Source organism: Dufourea novaeangliae, unplaced genomic scaffold (assembly GCF_001272555.1).
Source record: "Dufourea novaeangliae isolate 0120121106 unplaced genomic scaffold, ASM127255v1 scaffold22, whole genome shotgun sequence".
In the NCBI taxonomy this organism is placed as follows: Eukaryota; Metazoa; Arthropoda; class Insecta; order Hymenoptera; family Halictidae; genus Dufourea; species Dufourea novaeangliae.
Window position 1 is genome coordinate 527,918 of NW_015373898.1, and position 23,342 is coordinate 551,259.

General features: G+C 34.1%; 1 protein-coding gene across 1 annotated transcript in view; it reads right to left on the reverse strand.

The window, feature by feature from the left end:
- Nucleotides 1-17,785: 17,785 nt before the first annotated feature.
- Nucleotides 17,786-23,342, reverse strand: part of LOC107193390 (endoplasmic reticulum aminopeptidase 1) — a 35,711-nt gene continuing 30,154 nt past the window's right edge. Inside the window, exons 10-14 of the mRNA XM_015582829.1 lie at nt 23,031-23,262; nt 22,062-22,467; nt 20,264-20,406; nt 19,361-19,713; nt 17,786-17,941 (exon numbers count right to left, since the gene is read on the reverse strand). Of these exons, the coding sequence (XP_015438315.1) occupies nt 17,786-17,941; nt 19,361-19,713; nt 20,264-20,406; nt 22,062-22,467; nt 23,031-23,262 (1,290 nt within the window). The remainder of the gene's footprint in view (nt 17,942-19,360; nt 19,714-20,263; nt 20,407-22,061; nt 22,468-23,030; nt 23,263-23,342) is intronic.

Consider the following 23,342-nt stretch of genomic DNA (forward strand, 5'->3'; position numbering starts at 1 on the left):
ATTTTTTTCACTGTAATTGTAAATCCTGCAATGGAATTTCTAATATTGATTTCATACATATGTAACATTCGTCTAAAGTCAAAAGTGTTTTTAAAGAATTTACTTTTGAACAATACATGAGAACACCTGTAAATAGAGCAGTATCTAAATAATTCTTTTTTTATTGTTATTCAATTACAATCGATTCTAAGTCTGTATATGTTCCCCAAATTTATTAATGAATGTTTAGGATGTTAGGTGAAATTTAAAATAAAAAATGGATTATTGAGGAATTTTAAGTGTCCTTTCATACATAGGTTCTGTGGTTATAATTTCCTTTAAAACGTGGCAAAACTTCAAATGTTGTAGTAAGAAGAATATTAACCTAATTTTTTGTTGAATGAGAATTCGTTACTTCTTAGGGACCTGCCTCACAATACAATGATCCCGTTAGGGACAAAACAATACATCGTCGTATGAATCCTTGTTAGAGATTCTGAAATAATTGTAATTCTAATTTGCTATCTCTATTCTTCGTTATTGTTATCGGTTCTTCGAATGTGGAAATGCAGTTATAGATAAAAGTTGTAACTACTGTATTAGCTGAAATATGAGAGAAACTGAAATAGTCTCGAAGCAGTGAGTGAAATAATTAATATACACACTAACACATTGTTAACGGTATACTGCGAAACGAATCAAGCCTTAGTTCCCGCACATTTTCGGTATACATGTACATACGTGACATATAAATGCACCTATTCAAAACAATATATTAATTTTATTTAATGAAATCTTTTATTAAACATTGGTTTTGCACGCACAAAATGCGATTTGTGCCTTGCGCCTACAATATTTGAAAACTGAATAAGTATTATTTTTGGTATTCGTGAAAGTCAGCGCTGAAATACAATAAAGAAATGGTCTTAGGGACACTGAATGTTTTGCACTTGATGTCAAGCTATCCGGGAATCCGTGTTTATGACGGTTTTCTGACTATATTGACGGCCTAAGACGCGACGTTTACTGCGATCATCGTCTACTAGTCCAGTCAAATTAGACAGAAATACATATAAACAATCTGCGGAATAATTCCCATCAAGCTGCATTTTGGTATGGATATTTATTTTGTTGTTTTAAACAATATTTTGTAAGTTTTCACCGTTGCGACCTCTGCTAAAAATTTCACAGACTGTCAAAGGTAAAGAAAATAGTGTCCAGGTAAGCGAGCAATGGCCGCGTGGCGGTAAAACGCCGCGCACACGTTCCCGACAGATACTTTTTCGAGCTGTTCGAATTAAAAACCGTTTCGACAGTTTTTCTGGATGGTTTCTTCTTCAGAAATGTCTACAGAATCCGATACTGTGAGTCATATTTTTTACAAACTGAAGGAGATTCAGAAATTCTACTTCCAGATTCATGATCTGGACGAGGAACTCTATAAGGATCTCCCAATGGATATTGCAGAGCAGTTTAAATTTGTTGGACAATGTAATATCGGAAAATAGTTGGCGCCGAATGTTAACGTATTTTAACGATTTATATCGGAAAAAGTTGCTCCCAATTTGCTCCTTCCGAATCTGAAATTGCTCCCACAGCACCGTTTATAGTTAATGAGATATTCGCAAAAGAAAAAGCAAAAACTTGTTGTTTACAAAATAGCTAGTAAATGGCCTTTTTACACAAATATTATGACATCAACAAATTGCTCCTGATTTGTTTTATAATAATCAATAATCAGATATCTCAATAACAACTTATTAACGAGGAGCAAACGAAATATTGTTGTTGCATAGAGGTTAGATATACGTCATATCGTAGGCGCTCAAGTAACGTCATCTAGCGAAGAACAGACGAACTACATATGTGCCCGCCAAAAATTGGCGAAATGAACACGTGATGAGTAATAAACATCTTTTAGATTTTAGTAAAAGTGTTATGTATTCCACAAACATGTGAATTCCATTTACTGGTCAAACTGAGGTACGAAACCGTGTCGTACATCTTGTAAACGTAAAATGTAATTATATTACACTGTCAAGGAAATTATTTCCGATTTGCAAGTTACACGTGTCGCTCTATGACTGTACAGTTGAGGTGTTCTGTACAGGATCTGTACGTTGCGTTGGGATTTTACACCGATGACGCTGCGCGATTCCGATTCGTCCATTTTGTTACAGTGTCACAGTTGCGAAAGACCAACGTTTCGTATTCGATCGTGTGCGCCGGGTATCACATCGGCCTAGTGTGGTGTTCCTGTGGAAGCACGTCGGGCTAAAGGTACATTTATACACCGGGCCCGTAAAACGGTTCGACCCGTGGTTTAAATGTGCCGGATCTTCCAGAACGGAGATGACAACGACGTGCGGCTGGAATCTCTGCAACGGGGGGCTGGGAGAAAGGAAATAGACACGTGAACGCGACACGTGAACGCGATAGTCCATCCTTTTTCATTCTGAGACAACGATCTCTCTGAATGTATGTACTCACCTTCTGAGAGTAGGTATACGTAGTATATACACCCTCCCTTTATCTTTCGAATAAATACTCTGTATATTAGCGTTTGGTACAAGTTGTTTTGTACTAATAGCATTAAGAGTATTAAGATTATATTCAATAGTATGTCAGTATATATTAAGATTAATATGGACTCCTCATTATTGGAGTATTAACCCTTTCAGATCTGAATTTTCTTTTAAGAGTAACAAAAATATTTGATTACACATTTTACCTCAGTAGGCTGTTTAGATAGTTTTTTGAAGAAACAAAAATTTTGTAAGAAAGTTCATCTACACAAATGTGACCACCAGGTCTGAAAAGGTTAAGATAGTAAATCTAAGCTGAAGAACGAAGACATCCGACGAGGAAACTTAGTTTTTTATAGATTTAGGCTCAAGAAAGAAGTCATCTGCCAAGGGATGTCAGAGTACCGATCGTATTAGATAATTAAGATTTAAGTTATTTAGAAGGTTTATTGTGAAAGGTGGATAGATGTAGAACATGTGATTCCATCTATCTGTCTTGGGCCTCCACTCGCAGCAACCTCCTCGTGGTGAGGCCCGGGCAATCGGTATTATCATCGGTAAAGTATTGTAAACCGAAGATAATATCGAGCTAATGGCTGCGAACTTTAAATCTATCTCATAAAACCACATTCAGCGTTACATCGAACTTGGATTATTCTGAGAAACGATATGAGATTGAAAGTTTTGTAAGAATGTCTAGTATTTTGTATGTTTTAATAAAGTATTTGAGATAAAGATACATGAAACTGTTGAAGATTACTTTATATCCCTTCCCTTATTCTGTATATCTTTGGATTAGAATGCAATAGTTGCTGGAACAATGAACGTTTTGACAGGATACTGGTATAAATGGAACTTTGACAATTTGCTAAGTTTCATTTGTTTGAGTTGGCTGAAATTCTTAAATATTACATCATTATTATCTTAAAATCTTAACATCATTTATTTACAATAATTTTATTTATTGCGAGAAATTATATAATGAACTTCAACCCAACTAGAGCTCAGTTAACTAAACTTCCACAATATTGCCAGGTCTGCATTTTCTTCATTTTCCCCATAAAGGAAAGCCTTTATCTATTATTTAGTTGGTGATATCTGTCGGATTGTATTTCATTAACTTTGGCGTAATTGTCAAATATTTGACGGGACGTATTTATCACAGATGGTGTTCAGAAAAACATCGTATTCAAAACTTTGACAAAGGGGCAATAAAAATACCACTAGCCATTGTACATCAATGCTTTCCATTCAAAACGAATTGAAATAACAAATTTTCGAAGATAGCCTGGGTACTTGCCTATGTACACGGTTGAATTCATTCATAAGTCGTAGGGTACATTGGAATGTAAGTTTTCGAAAAGTGGTCAAACAAAGGTACGAAACATATGGCTCTGACTTTTTTTATAACCATCGGAGTGCTGCAAAATGAAATTTCTGAGAAATCGTCGGTACTCGTTGAGCTAATCGCAGGTATACGCAAAAAAAAAAGATTGTACCGACGTGTAATATGGTACTGAATATTCTATTTCGTTAAACTAGAAATTGAAGTGGGGCGAGGAGGACAGCTACACCCACCCACCGAACCACCGATAACGATGTCCCTAAGATAACCGAATCAACCCATCACGTGCAGTCAAAGACGGCCTAAAGGTCATTCGTCTCGCACAAGTTGAAGTGACAAGACGTGAAGTGAATTTGCTCCCATCGAAGTGTACGTGATTTTTACTTTTCACATTTAATCATTTATACAAACTATTAGCGCCTTCGTTAGTTCTTTATCGTTATTTTCGTTTAATATTTATTCAATTTCGAGTAAATTATTGTAAATTAATTTGATATTACGGGACAAAGTGATCGGTTTTCACGACTTTCTTTGTCTACGCTGTAGTATTTACGCATTTCTGATCCTATTTACAATCTTTTACACCTCGAGTGCAATAGTTATTTATTTGTAACGAAACCATTGGTAATTTAATGCAATTGCTTAGTTTAAACGCGTTTATTTTCTGTTTCAGAGCACCGATTGGAAAGGACTTGCCCCCTGACACCATGGCAGTGGCAACACTCCGGAAAATTGGTGAAACACGGTAATATGTTGTAACAAATAGGTGATCATCTACTATATATTTTTATTTTATCGTATTTCTATTATGTCTCGTTATAAGCATGATCGCGATTTTTTTTATTTATTGTGCAAAGATCGAACGAGAATTCTTCCGGGAAGTATGCACAGTGAATTAAACTGCGCAATTGAAGAATTCAAAATGGCTACCGTGGCCATTAGAAAATTTGAATATTACTTTTAAACATTTAAATTCGAAATATTCGTAATTTCCTGTGTCACGGTCGCGAAATTGTTTTAATATTAATTATTTCACCTGTCTATCTTTATGGAACCATCGTGTTTGCATTTGCATACGGTTTCGGTTGTAAGTTTGATTATATAAATACTGCGTAATTCATCGTGCTCATCGAAGCAGAGATAAATAACGAAACTTTGATATTTGTAATGATTTTCTGAATATTCACAAAAATCGGGACGTGGTTTAGATACAGGAAATGAACGTGCTTACAGCTCTAACAACAAATGTCTTTAATATAATAGATAAATATTAAATATATACGTATAACGGATTTCATATATTTATATTGAATCGAATAATTATTCTGTAATATTTAATAATGTTTAAACTCGTGTGAATTATTGAAAGGCAATATTTTCTCGACAAACACTTGGTAGGATACAGAAACTAAAACAGTAGGCAGGCACAAGTGTGCCTTTTATTTCCCATGTAGTTTTCTTTCAGAGAATTTTGTGGCCGCGCGCAATGCGGTCGAATAGAGTCAGTGTTTATATCGTACAAGATTTGTTGTTTATGCGGAGCGAACTGGCTCCGTGTAGAATCTCACCGGAAATGTTAGGTTTTCGTGAAATTAGAGTCAGTGTTTATTGTGTGTTATCAATTACTGTCAGAGTGTCAGGACACTTTTTGCTTTTTGAGTCGCGAAAGTAGAGTCAGTGCATCACCGAAGAAAATATGTTTGCGCAGCTCTGTTTACAGAGGATGTAAGTATCTTTATATTTTATTACTTACACTATACAATTGAAACAGCTAGAATTTTGAGAGAAGGTTGTAACGATTTCTGTTCCTTTTTTATCAGATTCATCAGGCGCTGTACCAACGACCATTGCAGAGGATGTCCTCGGGCGAAGCTCCACCAGCCAAGACTGTAAGCATCTTTACATTTTTTTACTTACATTATTCAATCGAAATAGCTAAAATGTTGAGAAGAGATTGAGACGGATTTTTTTCCTTTTTTTCCGGATTCCTAGAGTCTTAGACGGAGCCCTTCTGTCATCGGGTGAGTCTGCATGCTTTTGTTCCTCCGGTCCCCAATCATGTCGTAGGACGATTGGTCCGAAACGACACGGGTGACTGGTTGTATACGTGCTTAATTTGGCGAGTACAGTGAACGCGGATATGCAATCATATCCGCGAGTAGTGACATCGATCTGTTGTATTTCTTAGATAGGCTAGGGTCTTCTTGTACGCCGCGTTTGATATTAGTAATATAATTCAGAAATATTTTCTATTGATCTAATTGTATTTCAATTAGTAATACAATTCAGTAATACAATTCAGAAATATTTTCTATTATCTAAGTATATTTATAAACATATATTAATTTAATATGAAACATTGATGTTTGGTATTTTGGTGCCAGAAGTCCTATTGTTTAAACAGTTGATATATTTTTATTAATCGAGAACGTGGTAGTATGTTATTCAGTTGACTAAAGAATGCAGTAACTTGATGGTAATTGGTAGAACAGTTTCAATGTAATGGTTTCGATATTGTCATTCGGATACAGTCGTCTAGTATCGTTTATGAAAATGAGCAGTAAGATTTTATAAGGTAATACTTGTAATAATACTAGTATTACGTTTTAAAATTTTACTGTCCATTTCCATAAACGATACCAGACGACTGTATCAGAATGACGATATCCAAAAGATTACATTGAAATTATTCTACTAATGTCTTCATCGATTAAGACGATTACATAAAAATTATTCTAGTGTTGTTTACAAGTACGGTCAGTAGATTCAAAAATAATACTGAACTCATTAATGTATGAAATAAATGTCTACGAATATAGAATCAAAATAACGAAAACCACGCCGGTATGTTTAAATTAGAGGGGAAAACATTATGGTGCCTTCTTAGATGTGCATGTTACATACAGCAGTTAGCGCAATACCACGAGACACGGCAGCACGTTTCAAAAATTGAAACCAGTGTTTCAGGTTTCATTCGTATTTTCAAATCTTTATAAAGTATCGGTCCATAAAACGAAGACGTGTTGAATTGCGTTGTCTGTGCATCGGTATGCACACCCTCGTGAAAAACCGCGTGTTATGGAATAATTTAACACGGATGCACACGTAGTTAAATTATTGCACGATTATTGTCGTGGTTGGTCGTTTTTATGCCAATAGCAAAGAATTGCATCCAATTTTACGTACACACGGGTAATATGTATATCGAAACGTGCTGGCGTGTACTCACGACCACTTTAATGGAGTGTGAGTGTTAAATGTAGGGAAGGTACTACTGTGTTTGACCAGCATGTATACAGTGTTCCTTAAACATATCGGTATGGTAGACGTAAATATGTACTCGGAAGAAATGAGTATTTGTAAAGTCTGTCCCTTAAAAAGAACAGGGCCAGAGGTGTCCATGTACCACTTGCGAGCAGCATTCTTCCCTTCCGGAGGTACCTCAATTACGGGACTCTGGTTGACTCGTTTGAGTCAATCCTAGGTCGGTAGTCGAGGAAACCCACGAGGGGAGGCTTGTAATTGCTTGTAGCTCGTGGGTGGCATTTGGACACCTCTGGTAGTAGAGTCAATTTTTATGATTGTTAGTATATAAAATTGTAGATAATAATAGTATAGAAATTTGTTAGATAATCAAAATTTGTTTCATCCGTTAGTGTGTTGTTGATTATTTTCAAAAGTTCTACCATCATTGGTAGAGAAATAAGAAAATTAATATAATGTAAATTTATTTATTATTTAAATGCAATGTTAGTAAAATATGCAAACATGCATTGCATATTGGTCAGTGATGCTTTATGATTATTCTTATTTGTATTACAGATATAAATGAATATTTGTATTCATTTATATCTTTAATACAAGTAGGAATATTCCAGAAGCATCACTGACCAATACATAATGCTTGTTTGTATATGTTCCTAATGAAACTGCGAAGAATTATATAAAATACATACTACCACGTTACTCGAAGACAGATATAAAAATTAAGTAGCGCATTTTGATATACATAGATTGAGCTAGAACGTAACGTTCTAGACAAATATGATATTAGAGACCATGTACAAGAAGACATTTCGTGACGGGTAGACCTCTGAGTCAAAGTGACGTGTCTGTGATACTTATATTATGATATATGTCTTACATTGGCTTTGACGACGAGATCGCCCGAGGATTGTTCAATATATCTAGAGTCATGGATGTTACTGCAGAATCTTGCTTAGAGTCTTGACAATTAAATTATACAATATTAACAAATAATTAATATTTGCTTTTCAATTTTTATTAATACAAAGTCGAGTCACTTTTATTCCAAGAGAATCTTAGCCCGTTAGAAGAGAATAAACTATGTAATATGTTTTTTAGTTAGGATTTTCAGGATATTGATTCCGTGTTCGTTGCTCAAACCCTTTCACGTGCCCAGGTGCTACTTGATTGGGTGAGAGCAACGGGGAACGATGACTTGATTTCATATAAATAACATGTGTATGCGACTGGCAAAGTTAGTTTACCGTGCACGACGTATTTTTGCACTTGTGTGTGTGTGTGTGTGGTTAGGCAGTGGAATTGCGTCGGTTTCTATTTCTATCAATTAACATTTCATCTGTAATTATACCTTGGAACAATTTTTTACAATTTCTGGTATCGGTCGTACATATTCCTTTGCTTTATACTTTATACAATGTCTATAATAAAATGTCCATGGAATATGTACTGATTTCGAGTCTCTCGTTATCATGCGAGAAATTTAACACGTAATCGATTTAAAGTATACCAAATATACGTACTTATAATACTCAGAGAATTTTTCTATTTTCGCAATGGATGCTAGTCTTTGCCAGTCGATTTCAGGAAAATGGTACGTACCTATCTAGAGTGTGCAAGTTGTGTATTGCGCTCGGGTGTCGGAGGCGTCCCGGGACGTCCTCCCTAGGTGTTAGGCTAAATTGCACCCGGGCGTATGCTTGAGAACCGCGGAGTGTTGTGTGTTGGTGAGAGTCTGTTTTTTGTCATTTCTTTTTAAATATAGGGTTAGGTAGGCAGGTAGCATACTTTCTTGTGTGTGAATGTACGATTAGATTGTAAGTAGGTAGGGGCCGGGGCAGGCTATCACAGTCTCCGATCGGGTAGGCTCCCCCATTTCGCGTGATAGTCCTGCTACCGGGATCAATTGTAGCGTCGATTCGAAACTGGTCCAGACGGAGCATGCTGTCTGCTTCTGGTTTCGATTTCGATTCGTCAAATTGGTCAAATAGTTGTGTCGCGGTCGCGGTCGGAAGGATAGGAATGTCGAAACGAACGACCTGCTCGATTGCACTTGTGGTACGATCGTACAAGACTCTTGCGAGTTCGGTTGATCGTCCACAAAGGAGCAGTTTCAGGATTTCAGATTCGGGCGGACCGCCGAAGAAAATAAGTGGCCCGATACAAACTGTGTATCGAAGAGGGCAGCACCGAATGGCTCTGCATCTTCGGACGCGGAGTTATTACTACTTTGTCACTGTACTCGCTTGTAGTTGTAGTAGTTAGTATTCTTGGCCAATGTATCGGCCCAACGACCAGCAATTTTGGGCAAAATCGCGGTTTGAATTAGTGTTGCGGATGAGAATATATCGCGGGTTGCATTAGTCTTGTAAATTGTTAATATTGATCTTCCTAGTTGCTAGTGTTGCGAATGATGAAATCGTGTTTGTATTAAAATCATTTTTATATTTTCAGAGTAGTGTTGCGACAATGACTGAGCGCGATTGCTTATACTTGTTATTTGAATGAAAGTCTTGTTGGATTAAAGATCACAACTTTAATTCATTCATATAGTCCTTGTCTTTTGTTGAATCAGTGTTGCGAGGTGAATTGATCGGATTTGGCTTAGTGTTGCGATCCATGAAACGCCCAAAATTATGCTGGAACCACTATCAGAACCACAAAGCAGCAGCTTATATTGCTGTAAAGAGTGGTTCACCGCAGCCCACAATGGTTGCACCGATTTCTTCAACCTAAAGTTAGTGTTGCGTATTATGAGATGAAGGTGCACGGGAGTTTTTTCATTTTTATATTTATTAAATTAGCGTGGCGAGCAAAGAAAGCACCACTCGAGTTTTTGAGAATCTTCTGAATATCAATTGACATTAAATGATTAGTGTTGCGAGTGATAAGCGTCCTACGTGGCTGCTCTCGGGAGTTTTTTCATATTATATTCAATTATTTAGTGTTGCGTGAAGAAATATAATATAACTGTCCACTCACGGGTTCTCCTTTTAATAAAATGAAATGTAAAGAATGGACAGATTCAGCGCCCTATTGTGGCTGCTATTTTTCTGTTTCTGTATCATTTGCCAAGTGTTTGCGTTGGAAATATTGCTGAAAATAGTATTTATTTTGCTAAAAGAAGTGTTCAATTTTTTTTATTAATAACAGAATCATTCTGTTGTAATTTCTTGAACCACTAATATCTGCTACATACACATTGAAGATTATATATTTAGATTGAAGATTTTATTAATTACTGACATTTGACAGAAGAATAATGAAAATTATAGTCCCATTTGAGATTAAAGTTTAATTAGAGTCTTTTGAAGTAGGCATGGCTATTTGTTGTTAGAGGTGTTAGTAGATTAATTACTCAATCGTAATACGTTACTTGTATACAATATTGATATGAAAGTAGTGTACATTTTTGTAAATTTTTTGAATCTCTCTGCAGAAATCAAAGTTTCTTCGCGATTGTTGCTAAACTTGACAATTAATGAAAAGCTTGCAGCTGAAAAAATATGCAAATGCAAATATGATACTTTATATTGATAGCAACTTTTCAAGTAGAGTCGCCGTTAATTCGTTATTACTATCTCTACACGGGTACAATTTCAATTTCGATACAGTAAATTATGATTATTTCGATTTAAATGCTTTTATTATGTTAAATATTGATTATTGCATATCACAAATGAACTAATAGAGTCGCGATAAAATCTATTCTTGTTTTAGCTTTGCACAGAGACATAATTAATTTTTTGCTTAAATTCATTTGCTTAATAGTATTGTATGCTTAATAGTCTACCGTTCTAGTAAATTCATTTTTTTCGATAAAAAAGACTGATATTCTTAATATTTTGTGTGTACTAACCCGTTTCCTTTTCAGCTTCTTATCCAATGAATTAGTTTGTTTCAGGTTATCTACAGAAATTCCGACAATGAACACAATTTTATCAACATGACAAGGTAATACCTTGAGTTTTCTGTTTCAGGTTAGGTATCGTCGTGGGATCAAATTTCAACTCCACCGAAATAAAATTTCTATAAAACCATGTTATTATATTATTTAGTTTTATTATGTATATGTTGTTATTGATATTCTTATGGAAATTTATGTAAAATAATTCAAATGTCCGTAACCATGTTTGATTGTGATATATACTTTGAATATTTATTATCGAATTAAAATATGTATAAAAATATATCGATATACTTTTATACTTATTACATGTTGTTATTGAAATTGTTATTGCAATTATTATTCAAATTTATGCATAATGAAATGTCCATTAACATGTTTTACTGTGATCTTTTGAACTTCTGTTTCAGGGATCGTCATATTATCAATTTTCTTTGACTTTCTGTTTCAGGACTCATCGTGGATTCAAACTTCAAACTGAAGTATCCACAGCTAACAATAATGTCTCGTTCTAATCTTACAGAGTTTGTTTCAGAAATCTTCATATGAAGACCAATAATAATGTCTCGTTTTAATATTTCAGGGTCTGTTTCAGAAATCATCGTATGAAGACTAATAATAATGTCTTGTTCTAATCTTTCAGGGTTTGTTTCAGAAATCTTCATATGAAGATCAATAATAAATAATGTAGTTTAACCTAGTTCATCATAGACTTAGTAACTGCTTGTTACATAGAATATTCAGTGCGTAAACAAAATGATCGGTGGAACTTTTTTCATTTCATCTATCTCTTTCGTTTGAGTAATAGCGACTACGTTGCGTTTAGTTATTTCGTATTAATAGCATTAGTGTATTAAGGCTATAGTCAATATTAGAATATTAAGATAATATTAGTTCTAAGCTGAAGAACGAAGACAACCGACGAGGGAACTTAGTTTTTTATAGGTTTAGGCTCAAGAAAGAAGTCATCCGCCGAGGGATTTTAGTACCGATAGTATTAGATAATTAAAATGTAAGTTATTTATAAGGTTTATTGTGAAAGGTGGATAGATGCGGAACTTGGGATTCCATCTACCTGCCTTGGGCCTCCACTCGCAGCAACCTCCTCGTGGTGAGGCCTGGGCAATCGGTATTGTCATCGGTAAAGTACTGTAAACTGAAGACAATACCGAGCTAATGGCTGCGAACTTCGAATCTATTCATAAAACCACGTTCTATATTACATCGAACTAGGATTATTTTAGAAATCGATATGAGATTCAAAGTGTAAAAATTTCTAGTACTTTGAACGTTTTAGAAAATTATTCGAGATAAAGATGTATGGAACTACTGAAAATTACTTTAGATTCCTTTTCCTTATTCTGTAAATTCATTGATTGGAATATGAATACTGCTGGAAGTACGAACATTTTCACAGGACAATGACATAAATGGAACTTTAAAACTTTTTTAAATGTTACAGTGATATTTCGTTACATGTTCCATAATGTCAATAGATTTCCCCGCAACATCCATAATTATTACAAATGTCAATATAACGGAATATCTTTTATGCGATGTTTGTGATGTAATAAAAATCTGTGTTTCGATTACGTTTTTGATACGTATTACTCACTTATATGTAATGATATAGAATAAAAATATACTGTTAGTCCGATATTTGAAAATATACATGCGTTCGTTGTCACTGTTAAACTGTTGTAATAACAATGGAATAGTAAAATAATTTACTCAAATGTACATAATAATATATATACATATTCATAAAAACAATATTAAGCGCAATAACTTTTTTGTACGCGAAAAAAAACCAATAGGTCCGTCGGGACTGGAACCCAAGACTCCTTTCTAATACGTCTACTTTACAGTGAACGGACGAAAGAGAATCCGTTCACGACCATGGTCCCTTCGATGATTTTCCGACGTACCGAACACTCATGATCTGACAACATTGTACTTTAGACTCGACAACACTGTAGAAGTTAGACTATGTAGTTGAGCTCGAATGGATTTAACGTAGTTCACAAATTCACCGTTCTCATAACGTAGAGGGCAGCAGAAAATCTCTGACTTTTTACACTATCGGTATTTCAGAAAATGAGACACGAAGTCCCATAAGATGATAGGTCTATCCTATACTTCGTCGGTGGTATTACCTAACCTCTATGCAACAAGAATATTTCGTTTGCTCCTCGTTAATACGTTGTTATTGAGATATCTGACTATTGATTATTATAAAACAGATCAGGAGCAATTTTTTGGTGCCATAATATTTGTGTAAAAAGGCCATTTACTACCTATTTTGTTAAAAAGAAATTTTTGCTTTTTCTTTTGCGAATATCTAATTAACTATTAACGGTGCTGTGGGAGCAATTTCAGATTCGGAAGGAGCAAATTGGGAGCAACTTTTTGAGATATAAATCGTTAAGATACGTTTACATTCGGCGTGAACTATTTTCCGGTCAATATAATCGGTATTTGGAATGATTTACGTTACCGATAATCGATATTCAGATAATTTCCGTTCTACTGTAAATATATACTTATAGATTTAGTACAGTCATGTAATTTTTCTTTAGTTTTCAACCAGATCGTTTAATTCTTTTTGCACATACTCACATGGGTATTGTCGAACATTTTTTACGTACTAATATGGAAAGAAATCTAGACCCATGGGATTCGAGTACTGATTGCGAATTACCGGTTTCATTTTGAAAATATGTAAAACGACTGTTAAAATGAAAGTCTGAAATAATGTTAGGATGGTATGTGAACTAACTTCTTATGGTATAAAATGCTTAGAGTGATGTCCATCGGTGGCAATGCACTGTCTAAAACCAAAAAATCACGGATTGTGATCCTGTTTCTATCTTTTCTAACGTGTTCTTCGCACAAGCTGTTATTATTCCATTCTTCATGTCGTCCGGAATGGTAGGGGTGCTGTTGGTAAACATTTTCTCTTTTTTTACTGTTCATTTCCTTATTTCATTACCTTTTCAATGTTCAAGTTCACCTCAAGGTCATAAGTTAATTACATGCTTTGTAGCAACAAAATACCGACGATTTAAACAAAATTCGAAAGAAATGTTTCATGTACGATACTCCAATTCAAAATGTGTTTGAAATATCTCTCATATCATTATCAATGAAGATGATATTTAGGTGTAATAACAAGTATGACACATGATTGCGACATATTTGAAATTGATCAGTTCTGTAAGTTTTGAAATAAAAATTTCCAAAAGAGGCTTTTTTTCTGGTCTATGAATGATAATATGTATATACTTGTGCGGGAGTTTTCAAAAGCATTTGAAAATTTGGGTTCTGATTATATATTGATACAAATAAATCACGTTCAATGTACTTTAAACATATAATATATTCATTTGTATGCTTGTACATATTTCGTATTTTTTTATACAACAAAATATCTATGACAACAGTATAGTAGAGAACGGTATACAATATATAGTTATATCAATAATTCATTCATAAGTATGAGATGCAAGACAGCCTCGTTCTCTTAAGACGTAACAGTATCGGGTTGTGATTGCATTAAAATACATATAAGTATGTACTCTTCTTGATTACTCTGATGTCCAGTCTTTCGGTAGAACTTTTGCATCGATTTACTCCGCATTTAGTGGGCTTGATTTAGATTCAAATCGCTTTAGACTTGAAAAGAAATATGTATCGTTATTTGTATTCGATGTTATACGTAACACCTCAATAAAGTACGAGCTCTTCTAATACTGTTAGACCATTGTATAGTAATAAATAATATTAGTACGAATCAATTCATCGTGAAGAAGGGACAGCAATGAATTAAATACTAAACGACGCTCGCGATCATATCACTTAACTGTAAACAGGTTAATTTTAAAAGGAATCTGACAATCTGTGCGACATTTTTGTTTCTCGAACGAAAGCAATGAGAGAGAGAGTTGCATATTATTTCTTAAACGAGTACTTTCGGATATTATATGAATGTTGTAAAGTAGGCCAATCGGTTCGTGCTCCCTTCGTATTCCGACCTGCGGGTCAGGGCGGTTCACGAAAATACGAAGGAGCGATTTCGTTCGTTAAATCTTTAACAAGAGAGAATATCCATTAGTGAAAAAATATGCTATTTACACGTAAGGTATCTAGTTGTGCGTCGATTTATTAATTCGCCGTTGGAGTGTATCAAAATCTACTTAAAGGGACGATAAAAGATTCATGCAGCCGTTATTTACAGATGTTTTTCCCCTTTTCTAGACATAAACATGCGTGTATAATTCCGGCCGGAGAATTCTAATCCGGTAAATATCGACCAATTTACAAAGAAATTTCACCCCGTGACAGGGATTAATTGAAGTAATTGTACTCTGATCGAACACACGTAAAAATTGGCATAAACCTCGAAAAGAATGCTACTTTCTCGCGGGAGATTCGAGTTGCAAGCATCGTCGGCAGTTTGTCAATAGATTTGATTTAATGGTTAAAAATCGATTGATCCGTGTTCTATGTGCTCTAACGTGAAAAGTAATTATAACGTGGCCACTTCTTTCTCCAATAACGAGTGATTCATTTTTAAACGGGAGCGACAGGAACACTCGAAATCCAATATTCGTGAGATTCAGCCGACCACCTGAATAAAAACGGTAGGTTAAGATAATAAGTGCGTAAAAAATAGCATTTCAGAGAATGAAACCCGAACGTGTGTACAAGGTTGTCTCAACATTTTCCGACTGGAACAGGAATTTCATTCGCATCCGATCGTATTTTCTTCATACTATATGTACAATGTTGTTAGCACCGAAATATCCTTGGTATCTTACATTTTTCTTTCGTCTTTTGTAGGATAATATTGGTGCTTTAACCTTCAAATGCTAAATTAATCTTTTATTTATTAAAAACGTAATCAACTAATCGCCTTGTCAAAATGTTCATTTCTATAAGGTTTATATTTATTGTCAATGGATAATTACTAAAACGTAAAAAGGTAATCTCAAGACCCGGTAAACGATACAACACTTGAACATCCAATGATAGCAAACAGAAATCTCAGTTAGCATTTTAAAGTTACGAATTCTGCCAAAATCACACGAATATTTACTAAAGGCCAGTACAAATTTGGCATGAACGTGTCTTCATCTACATCTAGATACCTTCTGTAATTATATCGGATCACACAGGTAACACACACACACACACACACACACACACACACACACACACATACACACACAACTTTCTTACGCTAATATGTACACACCACACAAAGCATCACAAGATTACATACATAAATTTATACATTTGTCCATAATAAAATATCCGATTCTCTATTATGCTACTTTACATGGAGAATGATCAGCTCCACGCGAGACGTATCCCGCGCCTCCAGCAATCTGCAGCAACATTAATACATGACACACGGTACATCAATTTTTTGGTATTTATTTTGAGGCGCAATATAATCCTCGCAATACGTTCCGCTTTTACTCAGGGCGGGGAGGGGTGGGGGTGGGGGGAGAGGGGCAAGTTCTCTTTGTCTGATTAGTATTTCCACGAGACTAGAATTCTGTTTGACGAACACACGGCCGATTTAATCTGTCAACTTTGTCTAATGTTGATATGCTACTTATACGAACCATTTTCTTTGCACAATCGCTTTGGATAGTTTCTATGCTTACTTGATTGGTTCCAACGCAGTTTGATGTCGTTTCTTGAGTTTATTTACAGAAAATCACAACTGTGTTTTATGGGAGCAGCCAACTAATTATCGGACACTACATAGTTATCCCGATTTACGCGCATAACGTTAAGCCGTTCAATCTCCAGAAACTGTACATTTGATATTGACCGTTACTAGATTTGTATGTACATACACACATACGATCAAAATGATGGTACAAATTTGTCGTTGTGTAAATCAATTTAAATTTTGTGTACTCGAGGACAAAAGAACATTATTATTCCATGTAAACAGTGCCATGGCTACTCCTCTCATCGGGCGTATCACTGAATTATGAAATGTTGTAAGTAGCATCCTACTGTGAAATTTTCAACAAGCTCACTTCACTCCGTTCGATTAATGTACTGGATGGATCAGAAATGGGGGTCGGGTATCACGTGAAGATGACTAATGTCACTCCTTGTAATAAAGTATAGTATATTTGGGAGACTAAAGTATCAACGTTATCAGGCGTTTGTCATTAGCCCTTTTCACGGAAAATGGTGGGTTACCGACTATCCTAGGAACAACGTTGTCTCATTTCCCTCTATAATTTCTTTCTTTATACATAGTAGTCCAATCTGCACGCACTGCGTGCATAATAAATAAATACTTTCGAAAGTGCATATAAATCGGTGTATAATGTGTTACATATAAACAATTCGGCTCTGTTTCGATACGTCAAACGATCTTTTTCCAGCAGGTATGATTTATAGCGGACTAGCTTGTATCAGAACAATATATTTTTCTCTTTACGAGCTCCTTCGATCGTCGAAGGACTGTCGATTTTTCGTCTGCTGAAAGTAGCCATTTGACGTGTATGACGGAAATGGATCTTTTTTGATCTGTGAATTATATCTAAGTGGTAAATAAATTGATTCAATTACCTCGTGAATTAATAACAAAGATCTTACTTTTCCATTGGATATATCGTGTCAGCGTTGAAGGTATCACGCGTCGATGAGAACCATGAAAAAGGTAAGCATTGTCACGGAATAACTGAATGAAAGTTCCGCCTCGTTTGTGTCCCATTCTGTACGAGCAAGGGGTTAACTCCTGTGAGCGTTCATGTAGTTCACGAGCCATCTGTCGACAACATCAGCGTTCTCTTTCACCCAGTGTATGTTAAACTTAATTTTCTCTAGGCTTTGTTCCAGTGCTCGTTGTCCACTCCCAACGTCTACCTTCTTGAAGAACTCTGACACCTATGACATATCACCGGAAGTGTTTAGTTACTTTTTCACATTGAAATTGTTGGTAGCGTAATAATAGAAATTATTTTCATTCTAACTTTCTCTTATATAATATCATTTTTAACCCTTGACTACAGTCGAAATTCGTAGTGTCAGGGATGATCTGAATTTTTATTCCACTATCACAACCTGGGGGAGCATTTTGGATGTTCTAGCCCAGAGGTCGGCAAACTTTTGAGACGGAAGAGCCAAACCTGTCCCTTACAACAATTTAAAAATTATTTGAGGGCTATAAATATATTTTTATAAATAAGGCAAATTTAATGTAACATTATAACAAGTTATAATATTAATTATATCTTTATTAAATGAAGAAACAATCTCAGGAAAATTGTTCTCATTGATTGTATTTTCAATTTTAATTGTACTTCAGAGCCACATGTAAGCAGAGTTGGGCAGAGTTTTATTCGAATAATACACAGTGAAAAGCAGCAGTATCTAAGGGTGCCGTCCTGAGCTTTAAACAGTTAATGAGATTAAATAATTGTTCGACAAATGTCGATTCATTTATACAGAAGTACTATTTTATTATAGAAATTGAAAATTTCACGTTCAAACAATTAAAAATGACGAAATATTTTTATCTTTTATTCGTTATTCGAAACTTTTTATCTAGGTAATGAGTTTGCCCATCTCTGCATGTAAGTACCCAAAGAGCTGTACTTGGCTCGCGAGAAGCAGTTTCCGACCCCTGTTCTAGGCGTTTGATTACTTTCAGGTGGCACATTATTTCCATAACGGTAACGAAAAATAACGTTCAATTGATGTCGCGAAGTAGTCGTTTTCCGATTATTCATCTCTGAGACAAGTCGTCTGTACTTAATGATTAACACAAAAAATATTTTAAGTCTATGTTCACTATGCACACATGCTAGAGTATTAAGTTTATATTCATGTATAGCTATAGTATACAAATATATATGTATTTATAAAACCACGTGGAAATTTTTGCTTATCAAGGATAAATTAAAAGATCATTCAAGTTTGTTAGAATATACCTTTTATGCTGCTATATGTGACCTGCAATTATTCAATGCCAACAAGTTAAGCATATTTGTTATTTATTAATATTTATACATTTTGTTCTTGTAATAGTTGTTGCTTAATACACCTGGAGGCCCCTTATGTCGCAATATGGAAAATGTATTGTTTTATTTGAGAAAAAAAAGGATGGCATTGAAATTTTAAAGAATTTCCGTGTTAATTATCCATTTGAAACAAATCCTCATAGGATTTTTTTTTGCATTACATATGTACGATGGGAAGATTTAAAATGTTTGTATTGAAAATTTGTATACATAACTTATGAAACGTTAGTTAATCTTATTTCATCATAAATTAATCAATTGGAAATAGAGATTGTTCACTTACTTCATTGTAATCGTACTCCGTGCAGAAGTCAGAGATCACAACAGAAATCAGTCCACCCATTGTCAGCGATCCATTTCCAAATAAAGCATGTATCTGCGGCCAATTCGCTTTAATGTGACGCCACGCAAGAAATTGACCTTCAGGATTGCTAGCAACTGATGCTATAACAGTTTCAACATCTTGTGATCTCACGATATCTCGGTCTAACGAACGCAGAAGGTATCGTTGCAGCAACCAGGAATCTAATGTTGCCCCCAACGCTTGTAACATTATCCGCTTTTCGCTAGGTACTTGAGTATTTTGATAATTCTGCCAACAATGGTTCCATTCTTCTTCTCCACCAAATTTGATCCCTGGACGTAAATAATCATTATAAAGGATTTGAGTTATTTTTAAACGTATAAGACGTGTTCACTTTAACGGTTCGAACGATCTATAAGATATTTGTAATAAATTGTTAATAAGATACAAGGTCTGATAACAAAGTGAGGTACTTTATGTATAAATCGTTTATTATTAATCTATTTATAAAGTAATAATAATAATAATACTATTTCCCGACAAATGTAATCCTATAAATGGAAAATAGGGAAGGAGCAACGTAACAGCATGATGATGTCACTTGTCTTTGTCAATTTATGTTTTTACAAGAACACATTCGAAAAGGATCTGAGAATTAACATATTCCTCTTAGTCAATTTGGTTTCCGATGAACCGTATCTATACAGTAATAAAAATGTGTCATCGTAATTAAAAGATCCATCAACTTTGATGGTTCAAAATCGTAATGAAAAAATTTCTCTTATTCTAATATTTCGTTTTTTTTTTTCTTAAATTAGACGATTCTAATCGCTAGGTGTAAACAATACTGTTTGATTGAAATTCTGTTAAAAATAATTTTACCTGCAACATATACAACATCTCGAATGTTCGGTGCTATCCGTTTGCCTTTCCACATCCAGTCTTGGAAGAGATATTTTGCAGACTTTACAATATCGTCCATATTTATCGTTACAGCTGATTGCAGTACGCTCATTCTTAATAGCCTACATAAACAAACAATAATAAATTTCAGATTATTGTACAGTTTCATCAATATTTGATATGTATACGAGCATTAATACGGAAACCTGTGTAATTGTTTTTACTTACAGGTATATATAATATTTGAGATATAGGAGGTAAATGAACAATATAAATGAAAGTTATAGAAACATATTAGGTTTATATAATACTACTATAGATGTAAATGTATAATGTTTGTATAATATTAATATGAATTTAAACATTTTGAACAAGATGATAATATAATAACATACTACTCGGAGAATATTCATCTATCTTAAAAGAATGTTCGGCGAAAAAGCTGTAACTTTTGTGGGTTTCCATTGTCAACTTTTTTATAACTAATTCTTCAATAATTAGTTATGAAACTTCTGTTTCATTAAAAAAGAAATTTATAAGTAATTTAAATACTTTTGTACAGATTATATTTTTTTTTCATTTCATTAGTGAATTAAGCGTTCATGTTTATTTGACGTTTCTAATGTCATCAACAGTTTGTCGTATTATCACAAAGAACAAATATGTTTCAGATACATTTATATGAGTATTTTATCTAGTAAAAAAAGAGTAGACAGCCACATAACTAATCAACTGATAATCAACTGTCAGTGAGTCGCAGTAAATAGGGTATAATAATAATATGAGATTAATGTATACAAAATGTTTTTTATCCAATCTAGCTAATTATAAAGAAACTTAGCTTATTTTAATTTTTTATATGTAACGTGCAATGATCTTTGAGTTATTTTACATCAAATTCACTACTTTTTGGATTTATACATTGTATAAAATTGTAATATGACGTAGTCTACGTGAGGTTGCCCTATTTAATATTCACATCTTTCTTAATTACAATTCAAGTCGTCCTAAATTACTGAAAGTTAGAAATTTTAAGACACAGATCTTTCGATGTAATTTTTATATTAGCTTCTTCATGTACAAACAACATACTTTAGTTCAGCGTTTCTCAAACTTATTCTAAGACGGAACACTTCACAAATCCTGAAACTTTAATAAATCAAAAATAAATGACAAATCCAAGCGTTAAAACAAAATCCAACAATTTGGGAAACGCTGCTTCAGATGAAAGAATAATTATTGACAAGGAAGTGAAAACAAATTGTCAAACTATAAAGAGGACAGTCAGAATGGAAGTACAACTTTTATGTACAAATACAATCATTTTTTTTATCATTGTTTTCAATGCACAAGACATTATTGCTTCCCCTTTCGAGTTGTCTTATGTTTCTTTTGATATTGTGATAACGTGAAATATATTTCCTAAAAGACACTGACATCTTCTTATCACTAGAACTACGGAACCCTTCCAAATGACAGATTTTAGATTTCTTATTTTACAGTCACTGAAATAGTAGATACAATTGTTTCTGTCGAAGTTTATGATGATCTTTAAATCATTATACACTTCATATTATAATATGTTATACTGTCTAATATATTATATGTAATAATGTATTATAAAATTTTATTTAGTACACATTCAAGATTGGTAGTTCCAGTGTTAATATTATCGTACAGCTTGTGCTATTATCTTGGAAAAATGAAGATGCACAAAGACGGAATTTTTAAAAAAATGTATACTATCTGCAAAATTCGATTATTAGCTTGTACTCACTTCCTCAAATGTGATCCTTGGTCGACCCAACCAACGTATTTTGTAACCGGAGTTAATAATCGCTTCAAGAACGTTATGTACCTCTTGTATCCTGGACTTTCGCTTAATCTTCCTTTCCACGAGTGTAAATATCCAAGAGCCGTAGCCCATGGCACGTAGTCCCTCTCATTTAGAAGATAAAGCGATAATTCAAGTGGTATAGTAGCATTCAATTCGCCCGCTTCGCAAAGAGTAAACGCATCGTCGATAAGATTCGCGCGATCAGCCGGACTGAACTTTGTATGATCTTTTAATAAAGTGTCAATGATCGCCGTCCACATTTCCTCCGGATAAGTTACACGGTAAAATCCAGTTTGATTTACGTTGCATTTTATATATTCGACATCGCTAGGTACCTCAAATGTTACTAAAAATAAATAACATTTATTTGATATGAAACAATTAGTAAAGAATAGGGAATTATGAGTAGACTACGGATTTTTATGCATTTATAACACAAAGGAGTATGTGAAATGCAAAAGAAAGCAAAACTTCAATCAAGTTTAACATATTTTTTACTTTATTCTTAACACGCTAAATTCTGTAAGAGGACAAAAGTTTTTGTTTTTAATTCTGTCTTCGTAAGTTACTTTATAAAGTATTATTTTGCATAAGGATTCGCAGTCCAATTTCTAGGAAATAAATTCATTCGCCCTGCAAAATATATTTTCTACGTGCTAAAAAGTTGAACCAATGTGAATTGTTTATCAAATTTCATCTATTTCTATTATAACTGAATATGGAATGTATCTTTGTCTTGAATTTATATTATTCTGGACGAAGTTTTTATTAGTGTATTACGTGAAGATCATTAAAGTAACGAAAACAATTATTGGTTATTGATTATCGTAGGAATATAACGAATATTTGATTAATAATTATAAATAATTCTACTACAAAATTTTTATTATAATCATTCAGTATGGTTACCGTCAGTTAAATTCATCCACACGTTGTGAAGCTTCTGCGGTTCTTTGTCTGTGTAGTAGGTCAATGGAACGTACCACCTGTAGTCAAACGGTGATTTTGGTTGCAACAATTCTGTATCATTTTCCTTTGGCGAAAGCAGAAATCGTTTTTGGCTTGCCGTGATAGTATTTCCATCACGCGTGATTGTAATCAGCGGGAAACCCATCTGCTGAGTCCACGTATCCATAATAGCCTGTTGAGGTAATTATTTTCATTAAACAATACTATAATTGAGCCAAACATTTTTTTATACGAAATACAATTATATACGAT